Source organism: Pseudorca crassidens, chromosome 1, assembly GCF_039906515.1.
Source record: "Pseudorca crassidens isolate mPseCra1 chromosome 1, mPseCra1.hap1, whole genome shotgun sequence".
Taxonomy (NCBI): Eukaryota; Metazoa; Chordata; class Mammalia; order Artiodactyla; family Delphinidae; genus Pseudorca; species Pseudorca crassidens.
In genome coordinates, this window is record NC_090296.1 from 81,279,482 (window position 1) to 81,297,224 (window position 17,743).

Consider the following 17,743-nt stretch of genomic DNA (forward strand, 5'->3'; position numbering starts at 1 on the left):
AGTTTCTAGGATTCAACATAACATTAAATTTTTGGCCTGTCTCTTTAATTTGAGAAATTGTAAAAACGATGACAGATGGCACACAGAATTGACTTATGTCCTCTATTCTTTACTGAAGAAGGGAGTGCATGGAAACTTTGATAAAGGCAGAAGCTACAGTATGCAGGTCGCTATTAAAATTATCTAGTGGCTCGTTGGACAGCTAGGATCAGAACGTTCAGGTTTTCTTTTTTAGACATTCTTGAAAACCAACACTGTTGTAGGTTGCCAGTGATGATCACAGCCCCGACGTTCAGTACCCTCCTGTCCCAATAAGAACGGATGACGGATGTGCCATTAGCTCTGAACCTCGGCAACCTCTGAAATTACCACTCTTCCCACCCCAATCTCCAGCCCCCACTCCTCAAAATCATTATGAAATAGGAAGAACACTCGAGCTTACAGTTAATTGGAAACATTGCAAGAGAAGAGGAATGCTTAGGACAGCATGTCCACGGGAAAATAAATCACCCAGCATTGTTATATAATGCATTGTGACATCATTTCCTAAAATTAAACAGAGATGACACCAATTCAGCCGATCTCTAGTATAAGGTTCCATTCAAATAATTCACAGATGTTTTCTCCTGGCAAGCAGGAAAACAATGCGAAGGCTAAGGCTATGGGCGGCCTCACTTTGCCGCATGTTTGCGGGAGGCTCTTTCTGCTGGTGTTTTTCAGCTGTGTGTTCTGCACAGCCATTTCCACACAAGCATGTCTCAGCCCATGAGCCCCACTCGTATTCCGTGCACATCTGTATCCCTGAATATGAGAAAGGCCATCTTTCACTGTGTAAGTAAGGCCAACATTTTATATTTGGGATTAATCTGGTCCATAGCAAGTAGTATTCAAGTAGACAGATCTCAGAATCATGAGGGCACTCATTTCCAAGTAGAAATAACTAATGTCCTTGAAATACTCATTCAATTTACCATTCGAGGCCCTTAAAAAGACGTCTAATGATGGAAATTATCACAGTGTCTCCATGGCTACCCTTGTGGAAATGGACAAGTGGAGAGACTGGGGTAGAGGAGAACGAGGCAGGCTGTACTGCGTCTCTCACTCGTGGTGATTTCATGAGGTGCCAGAGGCCTCAAGCTGCTGGAGTCCCAAGCACACAACCAAACCAAAGTACTCGACTTCGCGCAGCACATTACAATTTACAAACTGACCACATCATCTGGGCCTCGCAGCAACCCAACCAGCTAAGTAGAGCACATATTTACTCTTTCCATTTTGTAGGTCTGGAAATAGGTTCAGAGGTTGAAGAGCTCACCCACGACCACAGAGCTAAAACCCAAGCCTAATTTCACATCCAGTGACCCTTTTTAAAAACCCACACTGTGCTGTCTCTCAGAGAGCCTAGACTCTGGTACTCTGAGGAAGCGGGAGACTCTAAATGCTATTCATACTGGAATCCTTACGGGGAAGGGGAGGTTCTCTACCAAAAGGAGGCCCCAGCTGAGGCGTTCTTAACCATTTCACAGCCAGTTTCTTTCCTACCTCCCACCCCCATCCCAGAAGGCTCACAGGATGCTCTTGCTTTCCATGGGCACCAGGACTCTCTGATGCGATCACCTAACGCCACTGGGCAGCCATCCAATGTTTACAATGGCTCTAGAAGGTGGAGGTTAGACTATGTTCTCTCCTGCCGAGGGGCCTTTGGGACTTGTCTGGCAAAGCTAGTCTCTCCATCTCACACAGTCCCAGGAAAGTATGTGGTAATTTTGGTTGCCCAGTTCAACTGGTCAAAGTCTCCTGGTAGCTATTCAACTAGATTAAAAGACAAAATTATAGTTACTTTATAGTATGTACTTATTACAAGAGCCAGGCATGGAGCTGAATGCTTTACGTTGTCTCATTTAATGCTTGCAACGTTGGTTCTAAAATTATCCCCATTCTACAGATATGGAATATTGAGGTCAAGAGACCTCAATGCTCAAGATCAAAAAGCTACTGTGGGGCTTCCCTGGTGGCACAGTGGTTGGGAGTCCGCCTGCCGATGCAGGGGACGCGGGTTTGTGCCCCGGTCCGGGAAGATCCCACGTGCCGCGGAGCGGCTGGGCCCGTGAGCCATGGCCACTGAGTCTGCACGTCCAGAGCCTGTGCTCCGCAACGGAAGGGGCCACAGCAGTGAGAGGCCCCCGGACAGAAAAAAAAAAAAAAAGCTGTGTTGCAGATTCCAGGCCCTGTGCTCTTAACCTTGACATTGTGTTGCCTCATTGAGAAAAGAAACTGTCTGGATCTACACAAGATGAACAGAACCAGTTAAAAGGCAAAATGGTCTAGTCTCGCCCCTCTCGCTCTCTTTCTTTCTCTCTTCTGTGTGTTTGTGTGTGTGTGTATACACATATACAATAAAAAATTTGAGATGACTAGGTTGACTGTCATATGGTCTTGAATTCACTGGAGAAGAAACAAGTTTCTCTACGTAACATGGAGCTGTACTTACTCATAACTCGGGTGCATTGTCTCTGTAGGACAATATACTTTAAAATACATTTTCATTACTCAAAAGAGACCTTTACAAAATCCCATGAACAAACTCTAATAGGCAAGGAGTAAAACTGGTGAACACCTGAGGGGCACGCTTCATTCCACTCCCTTTACCACCAGAGATATGGAGAGGGGTGAAGCATTTTGCCATGAACAAAGGGCAGAGTTTTTAGAACCTGCATCCAGCAGGCTGCATGATATTATATCACTTTAAAATAAATTTGCTTCTGATTCTGTACACATAGCTTTGAAAGAAGTCCCACATCCACTAAGGGTGAGCTTTATCCCTATGTTTTCAAATAAGAAAATCTTTAGTCAGAAACGGGTATGAGCAAGTGGTGTCTTTGTGTGTGAGCACTTCCTGTTTTCATTCCATGATCAAATATATTCTTTGCAGCACAACTAGGGGAGCTCTTGAAGGTGGCAAGAGAAGTGCCTGAGAAAAGAAGGTGCCTGAGAGCCTAATTGAGCTCACTAAGGGCTTCTTGGCGTGGAGGAGTTTTTCATGGTTAAGAATAAACCGTCAGCCCGGGTATTATTTCTTGCTGTTTCTTTCTTTAACTATCTTTGAAGTTAAATAAAAACAGTTGTAATGGCAGGCTTACTTTTATGATATCATAATCTCCATGTGTTAGGGAAAAGAATATACTTCCCTAGGATTTCCCTATGTTTTTTTTTTGCCGTTGGGTACTTTCCAGCAAAAGCACATACATTCCAACAGATTCTTTCTTCGATCTTCACTAGATTTCTTAGTCTGAGAAGCCAGGCAGAGCCGTCCACCAGTAGAAGAGGGGGGTGACAGTAACACACCATGCGTCTGCTAGTTGAATTTCTAAAAAATATTTGCATGGATTTATTTCCTTAAAATTATTGTGAGCCTTTAAATATTTATATGAATTCATTTCCTTAAAATTATTGTGATGTTTAAAGGACATTTTCGAAGTCGGTAGTTAGAAACTACAAACTAATTATTTAGCTTCAGACTAAGCACGTTCAAAGTGCTTAACTCAGACTATGGAAATTCCTCAATTCATCAAAGAGTTTGGTTTTTTGAGGCCACTTTGGATTTAGTTTAAATATTTTCCTCAATATTATCGATTAGCTATGAGTTTATTACCTTTTCCCCTAAAGCTGGTGGTGCACAGGAATTTGAGAGATTGTTTTAACTGTTACAGTTGTAGTGGAACTTGTTCTTCCAAGAAAACTGAAGGTTAATGATTTTTGTCATATTGAGACTAAGACTTAACAATTGCTACAGTTGGCCTTTGTTGAGGTGGGGTTCTTTTCTCCCTGGGCCTTTTGAGGTATTCAGAATAGGTGACAATAGCTTGCAGTTGAGAACATATGTAGAGAGACCCCTGTGGCTTATTGGGAAAAGTTGCTCCATGCTGGTTGGGTGTTTGGAAAAAAAAAAATACAACCAGAGTTCTTTTATGTTCTGCTAGTTAATGAATGCATGAATGTCAAAATGGGCCAATGGCCCATTCAGGGGGCAAAGCCTCAGCAGCCCCCTTCTTTAAGAACACATCCTGAGATGCAAAATACATTTGCTTAACAAATTAAAATAATGAGATAATTCAATTAGCCTCTTTTTAAAAAAAGAAAGAAAAAAGGGTACATCAGGGATTATTGTAATACAAGAACAGGTCATACTGCACAAAAGGGAACAAACCAGTTTGAAATAGTGTTAAAGAGACTAATAATGAAGGAATGCACATTGAATCATGCACTTGTAAAGAAATTTACATGAAATAATAATTTAGGCTACATCTATTTCCAGTGAGCTAGAGACAACATTTCACTTTGAAAGTTGAAATTAATTAAATGACAGAAGAATATAGTGGGGCATCTCTATTTCCAAGAACTTCCTCACGCCTGTTAGTGCATGTAAGAAAAGGGGTCTAAATTAACATGTCGTTAGTTAGGGGTCTCTATTCTTGGTTTCTGCGCTCAGAATTATAGCCGAGTAAATCTTTCAGCTCATTAAAGATTGGGAAGTAAAAGTTTTACAGAACCACCTTTATCAAAGTTACTGAACCTCTTCTCTGCAGTTGGGGTGACGTGGGGATGAAGAGGGAGGACGTTTTCAAAGAAAAAGCCCAGGAGAATTTCCTTACATACAAGGGAGGTGCAGAAAAGGCTGGGGAGGGGAGCAGAGAGACGGACTGAGAGACAAAGCCAGCGGAGAAAGTAATGAAAGGGGCATGATGTGAAAGAAGGTCATGGGGAGGAGAAAAAGAAAGCACTTAATGGAAAAGGAAAAGGAAGGGGGGGACTGAGAGGAGAGGATGACCAGGAGTTTGGGGCACAGGGGTGCTCTGACTGTTCTCTGAGTGTAACCAACACACATGAGTGTGGGAAAGGAGACTGCAACATGCAGATCTGTTTGAAAAATGGGGGAATGGAAGGTCCAGAGAACTTGACTTAACTGAGGTTCGGGCAGGACACAGGGAAATTGAACTCGAAATGCTGGTTTCCCGACTCCCCAGCTCAGGCTATTTGAGTCTTCTCTCCCCACTCCAAGGACAGGCATTAATTAAAATTTTCAGTTGGACAGAGAATTCTGCACAAAGCCTCATGCACATTTATCTAGATGAAAGCAACCTCGGGGTGGGGAGAAGGTACATAGTACACAGTACCTAGTGTATGGTACAGCCGCAAAGAAGCACCCAGGAATCACTGGCCACACACAATTCCTCGCCCGTGGCCACAGCGCACAGTGGGTTGAATCCAGGACAGGGAGGTGGGAGATAAGACACCAACAGGGCAAGGCAGGATGTCCAGCTGGGCTCTGGACACTCCGCGGGAGATTCAAGGCACAGACCTGGGCGGTGAAGGAGAGAGTTGGCCTCAAGACAGAGGTGCACAGTAAGCCTTCTCTATTCAAAGAGGTTGGGGGAGCAGGAAAATTTTAAAAATGACGCTGAGCATTTTGATGGCAGAGGCTGTGAGATTGATATGCAACTGTTAAAGGTGATCGTGATTTTCACAAAGTCATCATAATGTGGTAGAAAGAGCACAGAGCTGGGGACAAGAAAGGCTTGGGTCCTGGTTGCAGCTGGACCTTGAGCCAATCACTTCCTTTTCTGGGTCTGAGTTTCCTGGTTTGTCAACAAAGCAGCCAAATTCCCTAAGATCCTGCTGTTCTGTGAAAATACATGGGGATGTTGGCTTGGAAAGCAATCGTTGAAGTCTCCATTTTCAACCAAGGAAGGCCGAGCATGAAGGAAGACAGAGGGAGGAAGCCAGACAGGTGAGCTGCTGGTGGGAGAAGGCGGCATGCCTGCCATCCACTGGCTCCTACCCTGCCTTTCTTACTTGCTACTCTAACCAAACAAACCTTCAGTTAAAAATGAGAAACCCCTCCCCTCACACTCATTCGACTTCCAAATTAAAAACATTTTACAGGTTAGTAAATCTCCAGCTGAGGTGATGTAGCAAAGAACAGCTGTGAAGTAATTTTGATAATGATGAGAATAATAACCACATGGCAAGGTTCAGGGCTTTGCTGTTGCAGCTTCAGTGCTCCTGAATAGATAAAAGTGATTAAATACTCCTGATTATCCCTGACCAATATGTAATGGATTTACAGCCCTTTCAATTAGTCAGTATTTGCTTAGGACTCATTATTTTGTCTTTGGTTAAGTAATCAGCCCAGAGACTGCATGTTCTGTCTAATTCCTCTGAGCCCAGTCAGTGCAGGGCCCTGACCTTTGAAATGGCCATAGCTGCAAGGCAAGAATAACCACTGCCAAGGCAGCCTCGTTGGTTCTCCCAGCTAATCCTGACACCACCGGCCAGATCGATACACCTTAGTTTGCTACTAATGTCCTTACATCAAAATGGCCGATTTAGGAATGTGAATCTATCACGTTGCCCTCCCCACCTCCCGCCCCACCCCTTGCCCTTTGTAGCTCTGCTACAAGACCAGATCAGCTGCTACCGCCATAAATAAAAGTGGAACCTTGTGCTGGACCCATGACACTGTAACTAATGTCATTCAGCATGGCAACCCACAAGTTGGATAATCAAAGACCTTCAGCTTTCAATGTGCTACTCTATTTTTAAGCCTTAGCCTAAATAGAATGGCCTGAAAACAATCTCATAGCAAGAAACAGCCTCTGACGTCTTCACCGTTTTCCCAGAATTTCCAAACGAACAGCAAAGTATGAGCGCCTAGTTCCTCCGTAAAAATATATTGTAATGTTTTTGTCATGAGGGTCTTAGAGTCAATGGTATATATAAAATGATGCATAAAACCGACTGCAAACAGGAAGATAAACTGTTACTTTAAAAATGTTGCACATAGTTGATCTTTTCCCACAAGTGAACAGGATCGGCTTCTAAGATAATGGACTTGAACCGCTAAAAACGAATCTTTAATCTTGACCTTATAAACAAAGGCGTTATAGCACCTATGACCCTTCTGCGTTTGTCATATAAACATGTAACATGTTTGCAAGCTGCTTCAGCAATTAGAGTTGCCCCTGGTACCATGAGCTTGGACATGCATGTGGCAAAGTGCTTTTTTTTGCCTGCTAGAGGAGGTGGCTTTCGTTACGAGTGTCATCGGCAACGTTTATGGATTCACGAGCTTCTTAACAGCTGTTTCCCGTGGTTGCAGCTGCATTATCTGAAGTTGCTCTCATACCTTTTAGCACAAATAACACATTTACTTATATAGACTGTTTAGGGCCCTAGACCATTTTTAATAAGGTCCATTCCTGACCTATGGAAACAAAAACTCCTCCTTTCTACAGGGTACTCTTTGGGTGGTGAGAGTTGGTGAAACCTTCACGGCTCTGTTAACCATCATATTTTGAGAAAGGGAAAATAGGCACTATTTTCAAAAAAATCTGTATGAGCCCACCTAACTTGCTAGGAGAAGGCAAAACAACAAAACATTTTTCTCTTTCATCTTGACTTACTGTGAGATGCTGGAAGAGCCACGCTCTCATGATATTTGTTGCTACTTTGGGGAAAATGCCTCTTTTCTTCTGGCGTTTTTTGTCCTTGTCTGGATCATCATCGTCACCTGTGCCAGGTGAAGCTACACTGTTGTCTAAACCATCCCCTAGTAGAAAGAAATGAAAATACATTAGAGAAAACACAGAAAGGGTGCCAACAACAACGAGCAGCTAATGACAAGCTCAGCTAAGCTTGTTGAAAGAAATCCATTAAGCGGGTATATTCTCTTTCATTAAAGTATAATTGGAGACACAAATATGTAAAAGACAAAATTAAACCAGACCTCTTCAAATGTTAATTTTGTGTGTCTCACACTCGCCCATATCATTAATTCAATTCTAATTGTGCTCTTGACACAGTGCAGTAGCTCTTTGTCAATTATGGAATCCAGTGTGGGAAAACCGCCATCAGAAAACCCATTCAGTGAAAATGCATCCCCATGCCCAGAGTGAACACATACTGTAGGGTAATCAAGTTAAATGTTCTGTAGTCTATATATTCTAGGCTGCCTGCATAGGTGACAGTAACTGTGTCACTGTTCATTGCACATAACACACTGCCTGCTCAGCCCCTCCCAGAACTGTCACCTCCTAAGCACGCACATTCACACACTCCTCAGATGACCCTGGACTCGGCATCCGCGTGACATGAAAACTTTTAGCTCTCTGCACCACTGATCATTATCGTTAAAAAAAAAAAAAAAAAAAAAAAAGATGCACATCAAGGTAGGGTGCTCACTTAATCAGAAGTTTCTATCAACATCTTTCTCTTCTGTGCTTTTTCTCTGGCATTAATTGTGCATTAGCAAAAATCATTTACTTTTAACAGTCATAGTTATTTTTTCTTGCCCTCCGGCAAAAATGCCTTGAAAGCCTGCCTGGAGGGCATCTAAATTATGTATCTGAAAAACTCTTCCGGCAAGGCATTGCAGGACCCCTACTTTCTTAAAATTCATACGAGCACGTCTTCCTGTTTTTGGGAAGGCATCAATCAAGAGTAGCAATATATGCCATATCCCTACATTAATATTTGAACTAATAACTTTAAAAAAAGGAAAGAAACAAGATCCGACTTGTGGCATAATCAAATGCAAAATAAATGAAGAATACGGGGACAGCACTGGGGCTTTATAGATGGCTGTGTTTTCCTTGCACATCATTAGCCTGGAGCCACACGAAAGAGGAAAACAGAGAAGTGGAGAGTTTATGCTCCCTGCTGGTGTTTAAGAAGCCAGGGTCCTGGAAGGACATCTGGGAATTGCACTGAGATGGGGGTTTTTGTAATTTAAGAATAGACATTCATTAGCAGTAAATGCCATAAATCCCATGCTAAGTAAAAACCTTGTCCAAGAAAGCCTAAAACAATAAACTCTGTGCTCAATGTAGCCAGAGCTAGACGCTCCGCAGCTTCCCAGGGAAATGCTATAGATCCACCAGCTCATTCCCAGACCAGCTCCCTCCTCCTGGATTGGGCCACATGGGATATCCTGCCACAGGCCCCTCGCCTCCTAACCTGTCCCGTCTGCTTGGTGGGCTTCCCTCTACCTGTTCTTTTCCTTTCGCACCACAAAAACTCTCAACCTTCTTTGGCCAGAGAAGCAGAAAAGCCACACAAAGAGCTGGCAGATTAATTTTATTGACATTTCCATTTTCACTGCAATGCGATACCCTCCATCACATGGAAGAGATGACCCTCACTATTTACAGACTGACAGGCCACTTCATTACAACCACCCTGCCCCAAGGCAAAGCAGCTCCCTTCCATCTGCCCAAACACTAGAGCATGACCCCGAAGTTGCTGTTCTCTTTTTCTTTGCCGTCTGTTATGATTAAAAAAAAAAAGGAAAAGTGAGTCGAAAGGACCCCAAGTAGTCAAAGAACTAATCAGAGTACAGGGAAACAAAGGCATTTGACTTTTGAACACTGGTTAGATGGAGTCGAGTCTTCATCTGTCTACCCTCCCTACACAACCATGTACACGAGGGGGTCACTTGCACAAGGACAGACACACACACACACATACACGCACACACACACACGCTCAAGCAGGGACATGCATACACACTTTCCACCATGCCAAAGAACTGCTGCAAGGCAAATTCTCACCCACACTAATGGCTTCTGACTGCTCCTTGGCAACCCTAGCATTTTAACCTGGGTGGATATGCTCTCCAAAATACAGACACTGAAGCGATCTCATCAGCTGTTCATGTGACACAGATGGAGAGTGGCTATTAGGAGCCAGGCAGTGGGCCTTGGGGATCTGAGGTGCTGTTCTATAGCCTGAGGCGATTTTGAAAAGCAGTACCCGGAGATGAGGGGAAAAAACCCACACTGCAAGTGCAAGTTTGAAGTCAGTCTGTCTGTCGACCTACCACGGATAAAGATATCTTTGTCTCTGGATGGAAAAATCTATGTGGGCTATCTGGATGTACATTTCAGATAATGTATGTATGGAATGGCTCTTCCTTCAATGTCTTCCAAATATAAAAACACACACTGTAAACAATGCCTGTGTGTATATATTTCTTCCTAAGCACATATGGTTTCTGTGTATATGTTTAAGCTGAAATTGTCAGGATTTTGTTAAAAATCTCATTTAGCTTTTTTTGATAGATTCCTTGAATATACTTATTTTAAAAGGTTATCGGCTTAATTGAAGGAAGTTCAACAAAAAAAGGCATTTGCCTTTTTAACCCAATCAATGACCTTAAAAATGAGAGACAGGGTTTCCACAGTGCATTTTCTCTTGCTTAAAAGCAGAGAGGGCTGGTAACACCTTCAAACTATATGATTCACTATATTTAGCTCAAGAAAAAAAATAGAGCTGGAGTGAGCCTCCTTTGATGACTGACTTAAACTGGAGAAGACAGGAGCATTACATGCATTTTAATATAAAGCGGTCCATTTTATATAAATGTATATAAACGTTGTAAAATATCTGAATTTGGATCCAGTGTGACAAATAATTGTAAAGAAAAATGCACCTATTTTTATAATAACCGGATACTAGACAAGAGATTTTTAAATTAATATTAGTGTTTACACCTCTATAAAGATAGGAATTTTCTTCTCCAAACACACAATAAATTTGTTTTTTCCTCCAACGGATTGTGAACCGACTCTAGCATAGAGGACTAACAACAGCAATTTTTCTTTTAAAAGAAAAATTTTAAAAGGCAACTGTGTGATCTGCAACCTAAAACAAAACTGTGCAGATGATACTAAAGTAACCCTTAAAGTGGACATTGTTTCCCTGTTTTAGGGCTGCGTTGGCAATCCTTGGCATCTGTGCCAAATGAGTTTCTATGCCGAAAATAGTGTGTATACGGGCACAGATGCACGTGTCAGAGGAGGAAAAAGAGATAATGGCATGTATCTAAGCATCTGAAGTTAGGACTCAGAAGTGTGGGATACATGGTGTGGGCAGGAACTGTGTTTTGTTTATCTTTTTATCCTGAGAGCACACCTTCATGTCTGAGCCAGAGTGGACACCCAGTGATGGTCTGCTGCATGAGTAAAGGGCTAAACTTATCAATGAGTTTATTCAAGGGCCCTCCCCTCTCTTTGATAATCCCACACTGGGGCGACTGCACTCTTCATGGTCCCAAAGGGGCTGGGTGGGCGGCCCGAGTGCAGGTAGTCACTTCCGAACGTGCCAGGAATGGCACTTCTTTGAATAACTCAGTGCCCATTAGAGCCTTTTTAAAGGGCTGACCCAAGGCCATTGCACCAGCATTGCCATCTCTGATGGGGAAAAACTAAATAAAGAACTACTGGGCATGCTTCTTTTAAAAGGTTGCTAATCCCTTGACTAAAGGCACAGTCTAAGTTTGGGGCAAAGATACTCAAAATAGCTGCGTGTTACTGAACGCACTGTGTGTGACCATGGAAAGAAATACTCAAGGCCTGTGGATAGATACCTTTGAAGTGGACTAAATTATCAGGGGAGATTGTAAAAAACACAGGTCCCCAGGCCTTATCCCAGACTTACTAAATCAAAATATCCTGGGGCAGGGACAAAGAATTTGTATTTTTAACAAGTTCCTTGGGTTTGGTTACACAATCAGCCTAGCACTGGTTCTTAAACTGGCTTTTGGAAGCCACCGAACTAGATGACCTTCTAATTTGAGATAAGATGCAACCTCAAGAACAGGTGAATAGTTAAAATTCTATTCTACTGCCACAAATGGGGTTAGTGGTCACGGTGAGAAACTACACTCTGGCCAGGGCCTTATTCACTGTGGGAAAGCTGTGGTGCTCTCCGTCACAGGTACCGGCCAACACAAGGTAGCCCCACCTTATCTTCTGATGGTGAGGGTTAAACAGGAAGAAACAAGCTGTAGAACACTGGCTCTCAAAATGCGGACCAGCGCCATTAGCAGTGGCAAAGAAATTGCGCGAAATGCAAATTCTTGGACCCACCCCAGACCCACCGTATCCGAACCTCCAGGGATGGGGCCAGACAATCTGAGGGTTACTAAGCACTCCAGGTGATTCTGATGACACTCAAGTTTGAGAAGCACTGTTGGAGGGCACAGAGAATATCCCTTTAGCCCCCTACCCCTGGTGGTGGTTGTCTAAAGGCCTGAATCTAATCTCTGGGTCCTCCACCTGTTTCAAGACTCTGAGGTACTTTGAGAGCATCTCCAGCTGGATTTACACCCATGCTCTGGAGGAGAAGGTCACAGATGCTTTCCATAGCTGAGCACACTATGCTCAGAACAAGGCACTGCCAGGGGAAGCAGCCCCAGTCTACACCTACCTAGAGGAGCAATACTGAGGGAGTCTAGGTGCAAGGAAGTTAATCCTGGGATACCATGGGTGTCCAGGTGCAGGCAAAATCCATTTCTGTAGCTATGTAGCCAGTGAATCAAGGAAAGATATGGGCACATGATGAGAGGATCCTCAGATGATTCTAAGCAGAAATTCCCAATCCATACAATTCTTGGCCATAAAAACTGCCCAGGCAAAAGGACACCACTTCCTTTCATCAGCATAATGTCTTAACCCCATTTAGCCAAAAATCTGTCTATATTTTAGACATCAACTGCTTGGCTTGGAATAAAGAAGCGATACAAACAGTGATGATGTGCTACGATGAGTCCAATACCACTGGGATGTGGCCTTCTGCCCTATCAGAAATAGAGGGCAAGCGCAACAGTCAAGAGGGTCCTAGTCCATCTTTTTCTTCCTATTCCACCTCCCTACCTCCCCCGAAAAACAGCCCCGACATTTATCCGTGAAGAAACTGAGGCCAAGAGGATAAATCGTTGCCTAAGATTCCACAGCTACATGTGATCTAGGATAAACCAGAGTCCAGGTAACTCCAAGTCCAGTGTTACTACCACTGGTATTCTCACATATTGTAAGTTATTTTTCACTTTTCAAAGCATTACCTCATTTGAACTCTGTTATCAAACCAGGCTTGATCCTACAGGTAAAGGTCTAAGTGCAGAGGAGAGATTAGATCTAGGGCCCAGGGGCTGGGATTGAGCTAGAACTGGTCCAGGCTGGTCCAGGTTCAAACAGAAATGTGCAAACTTTTCTCTCACAAGTAAGCCAGTGTCTGTACCGTCTTTAGATATATTCAGTACAGCAAGAGACTTTGAGACTCGGGATTTTTCTAATGGGTTTATTGTGGGTCCAAGTGGAGGCCCTTGTATTGACAGCACCAGACTGACCTTCAGAGCCCAGAGATGCTATAAATATTTGAGCATCTACTGTCCATACAGTCAGGATCTCAAGGCTGTGATGTCATCACTGTGCAGTACTATGAACTACTTCACGGAGCTGTAACTAAAGTGATGGATTCCCTGCCTTAAAGTCACTTTTTAAAGATAGAATAAGGCTTCTGTGACATTTGGCACCCTGTCAAATCACAAACATCTGAAAGTAACCTCTCAGTACTGTATTTTCAGAGAAATATTAGGACAAATGAATACATGTTTTGGTTAATAGCATTTATACTTCTTTTGAGTAAGTCGGTGGCACATTATTTAATCCTCACTTCTCTCAGTTTTGGACAACGTTTAATAGTTAAACATGTTCATATAAAATATATACTGTAAAAAAGAGTGATATCTCGCCTGAAAGAACATGAGTTTTTTTTCCCTTCTCTTTTTTGATAAATAGAAACTCACTATAATCATTTTTATTTTGGGCAATGTAAATTCACTAATTTCAGACACACACACATATCTTCCAACCTACTTCCAGAACTTAGGTGTATTCATGAATATATAGATATTTGTATGTCTGATTATAAATTTTAAGTATATAAATTATATTGTTACCTTTTTCAAAGAATTCACTAATTTGTACATAAGTATCCAAATATATTTGTAGATGAACTGCACATTTTTGCCTATAGTCATATATACATACACATATATATACATATACAAGTTTATAGAATTCTTTTTTTTTTTTGTGGTACGCGGGCCTCTCACTGCTGTGGCCTCTCCCGTTGCGGAGCACAGGCTCCAGACATGCAGGCTCAGCGGCCATGGCTCACGGGCCCAGCCGCTCCACGGCATCTTCCCAGACCGGGGCACGAACCCGTGTCCCCTGCATCGGCAGGCGGACTCTCAACCACTGCGCCACCAGGGAAGCCCTAGAATTCTTAAATGTTAGTGTTTAATGTTCAATAGGGTAGTCCCTTTTCTACACCATTTCTGTCTCACTAGAATACAGTATCCTCCTCTTCCTTATCAATACTGTTGTCACTTTCATTATCCTCATTATCACAAGTAACTTTCACTGGACACTTGCAATGTTCCAATCTTCACAACAAATGAATGAAATAACTACTATTATCAATTCCATTTTATATATAAAGAAAACTGAAACTCAAAGGAATTAAGTAACTTGTCAAAGGTCACACAGTCAGGAAGTGGCAGAGAGGTGCTTGTCCTGTAAAGCCCATGCTCACAACCTCTATCCTCTCCCTTAGGCTGCCAGGAAGACAAGAAGAGGTGAAAAGTGAAGCTAGATTCTCGGTTAGCCCTCACTGCTCAAGAAACAAACCCCAAGAGTGAGGCCTTATATACTCACATTCATGAACTAAAGAGACAGTGGGCGACAGCACACTTAAAAGTAACTATGAACCAAGAAACAAACAGATGCATATTTTTACAGTTATGTCCATTATCTGCAGGACTGTTATTGTTCCCTGTAGACCTAAAGTTCAAATTAAATATGATTTTGAAATAGGAGTATCTGTTTAACTTTAAGAACTTTTCTGAGCCAAGGGATCTTTCAAAATTCCATGCCTTTAGCCCTGTGCCCTTGGCCAAAAATGCCCTTTGTCTTCATTTTTTTACTCCTTCCCATTCTTCTTTGCCCAGGCAAACTCCTATTCAAATTTCAAAACCCAAAAAAAGGAACCTCCTTTGTAAAGCTTTCTCTATTTCCCAGTAAGAGCTGGTATACTATGCTTTTGATTTCTTCAGCAGTTTGTTCCTTGCCTCTGCTATATTTACTTTTCTGTTTTGCAATTTATCTGTCTACTAAGTTGTCTGTGCTGCTTGACTGTGAGCTTCTTCAAGGCAGGGGCCCTGACTCCCGAGCCCTGACACAGAGTAAACAGTCAAATGTTAGTGGGATGGACAAATTGGCAGCAAGAGCCTTGAGACATATTATTAGGCCCCTATGAGAATGTCACCTGCTTTGAAGAAGGTCCATGAAGGGAGTCCTTGGCTCTGGTAACCCAGCCACCCAGCCTCGGGCTCCCTCACACCACTCTTCCTACTCTAGAAGCACTGGGTGTATCATGCCCAGTGTTTTACTGCTCAGGAGGGCATGGCCCTCCTCAGAGATGATCCTTACATGTCTGAGACACGTGTCATATATTGGTTTTTTTTTTTGAAAACGGTGCTCCATTTCTCAAACCTGCCCAAATCCAACGGGGAAGAGAGACTGCTGGGAGAGAGTGGCTGCCCCTTGCCCAGGCTGTTCAGATTACTCGGAGGATTACAGTTAAAAAATGAAGTATCCTGTAGCCATGGAACTGCAACACAAAGCTCTTTGGAAACTCATTTTCTGTCATCATTTCTTTATGCTTTTTTCCCTTTAATATGGTACTTTGAAAACAGGATTAAAATGTACTGAGTCAAAAGATACTTTCTTTCAGGGACTACCTTCCAGGAGTTTAACATAGGACATCCCACTGAGAAATCTGAATCAGGGTTTTCAATAAGAGGCAAAAAGAAGAAGGAGAAGAAGAAGGAGAAGAAGAAGCAGCTGCCTTTGCCCAGTTCTATGTTAGACTCTAGCCTTACAACGCTTGCTTTCCAAGAACCATCCTCAAAGTAAATCTGCAATTTACCTTTTTCACACCAGATGAGGTTGGGGGGAGGGGGAAGCTACAGACCCAGAAATGTGGGGAGGGCGAGGGGAGAGAGGTGGGGTGAGACCTGCTAATTACTGATCTCTTTTACTCTCCTGCTGTGCTTAACTGTCTGGACACGTTAAAGTGAAATTTTTCTGTGATTTTTCAAGTGACTGGTTCATGGCCCACTAGCATGGAGGGAAGCAGGAGAGGTGAAATGCTTTCGTTTACATGCAACATTTACTAACTGTGTGGGTTTTCCGACATTAAAGAGAGGACAGTGACCCAGGCCACCTTTTTCACACTCAAAAGAGCACTGAAAAAACAAGTCTTCATCGGCTTACCTCAGGCTTCCCTGGTCCTGAACACCCTCCCCCCGGGGTATGAGCAAAAAGGGAAAAAAAGAGGGGATTTTAAGCTCCTTTCTCTTCAACTTTTCAGGCTGTATAAGCAGCATTTAGCAAATTCAGCCCCAAATGGCTCCAAATGCTCTGAGCTGTAGGGGCTCATTCTTTGTTCTCCTCCCTCTATTTACACAGGATTTACGCAGGCTCTCCACTGAAGAGACCGAAAGCAGTTCCATTCTCACTGGCTCGGCTGGACTGTGGCCCTGGCCGCTGGCCCGGCCTGCGCTGGGGGATTTCTGCCACCTGGAGAAGGCGACAAACTGCGCCCTAACTCAGTGATCCCGAGACAACCTGGCCCGGTGCAGGCCGCTGCAAAGCTCAGGCCGGAGAAGATGAGCTAACCTTCCAGAAGAGACACGAAAACCCAGCCAAGGCTGTGCAAGTAAATGTGTGTCCAGAGACAAATAACATGCACTTTAAAATATGCAGCTATATGATAGAACGGAAAGTGGTGGGTGAAAAAAAAAATTCAGACTGCAGCTTGGATGAAAACCACTTCACCCACTGGTTGGAAAAATAAAGTGTAAAAACAGACAGATGGACACATATGTAAATGTGGCAGTGTTTTAGGCTTTAGCTGGCAACGTGAGCGTCGTAGTATAGTTTTGCACGCCTGTATTTTCCATATCATGTTGAATCCTGTTAACTGTTGAACAGAAACATCCTCATACTGGTCCTTGACCAAATCAGTCCCCTCAATTTACCCGTCAGGAGCCATAAAATGGCTTTGTTTATTGACTGGAACCCTCTAATCCTTTATAGCAGAAGTGAACAAGAAAGCTTCCAAACTCTTAGCCTGTGCTTCCCTGAAGCTGGTTACTCTCATCTGAAATGTATATGTATTTCTAATTTATGCTTCACTTAAGTTGATTTCTCTCATTGAAATATATATATATTTCATAATTTATATATATAGATAAAATTTCACTTGAAAAAATTTTTTAATTCAAGAATAGTTGATTTACAATGTTGTGTTAATTTCTGCTATACAGCAAAGTGATTCAGTTATACATATATATACATTCTTTTTCATATTCTTTTCCTTTATGCTTTATCACAGGATATTGATTACAGTTCCCTGTGCTATACAGTAGGACCTTGTTGTTTATCCATTCTATATATACTAGTAAAAATTTTTAAATATTTCAATAAAGGATATCTATTCCCCTAGCCTCCCACAGAATTCTCTAAAGGATATTGACTGAATCCAGTAGAAAAGTAAATTCCTTTTTCTTTATAATTCAGCAGATTGCCTAATCTCTGTAGTAGAGGATAATAGAATGTACTTGTTCCTCAGTTACCTGGTAAGCACCTATAAAAGTACAGAGTAGGTTCCAAAGTTATTCACAGGACATCATAATAAAGCTCTTCTGGGCACTCTAATGATTCATTTTTAGTGATCTCTCAAATGCCCTTTCCACAGTTAGTAACACTCAGATTTTATTAAGGTGGAAAGCATGGACAAATGTCCACTCGAGTCCCAGCTCTCAAATTTGACTCTC

The 17,743-nt window shown here is 42.5% G+C and overlaps 1 protein-coding gene across 8 annotated transcripts in view; it reads right to left on the reverse strand.

The window, feature by feature from the left end:
- MEIS2 (Meis homeobox 2) overlaps window positions 1-17,743 on the reverse strand; it is a 200,754-nt gene that overhangs the window by 131,932 nt on the left and 51,079 nt on the right. For all 8 annotated transcript variants that reach the window (XM_067742421.1, XM_067742415.1, XM_067742417.1 and 5 more), the window contains one exon: window positions 7,464-7,609. In XM_067742421.1, coding sequence (XP_067598522.1) covers window positions 7,464-7,609 — 146 coding nt within the window. The remainder of the gene's footprint in view (window positions 1-7,463; window positions 7,610-17,743) is intronic.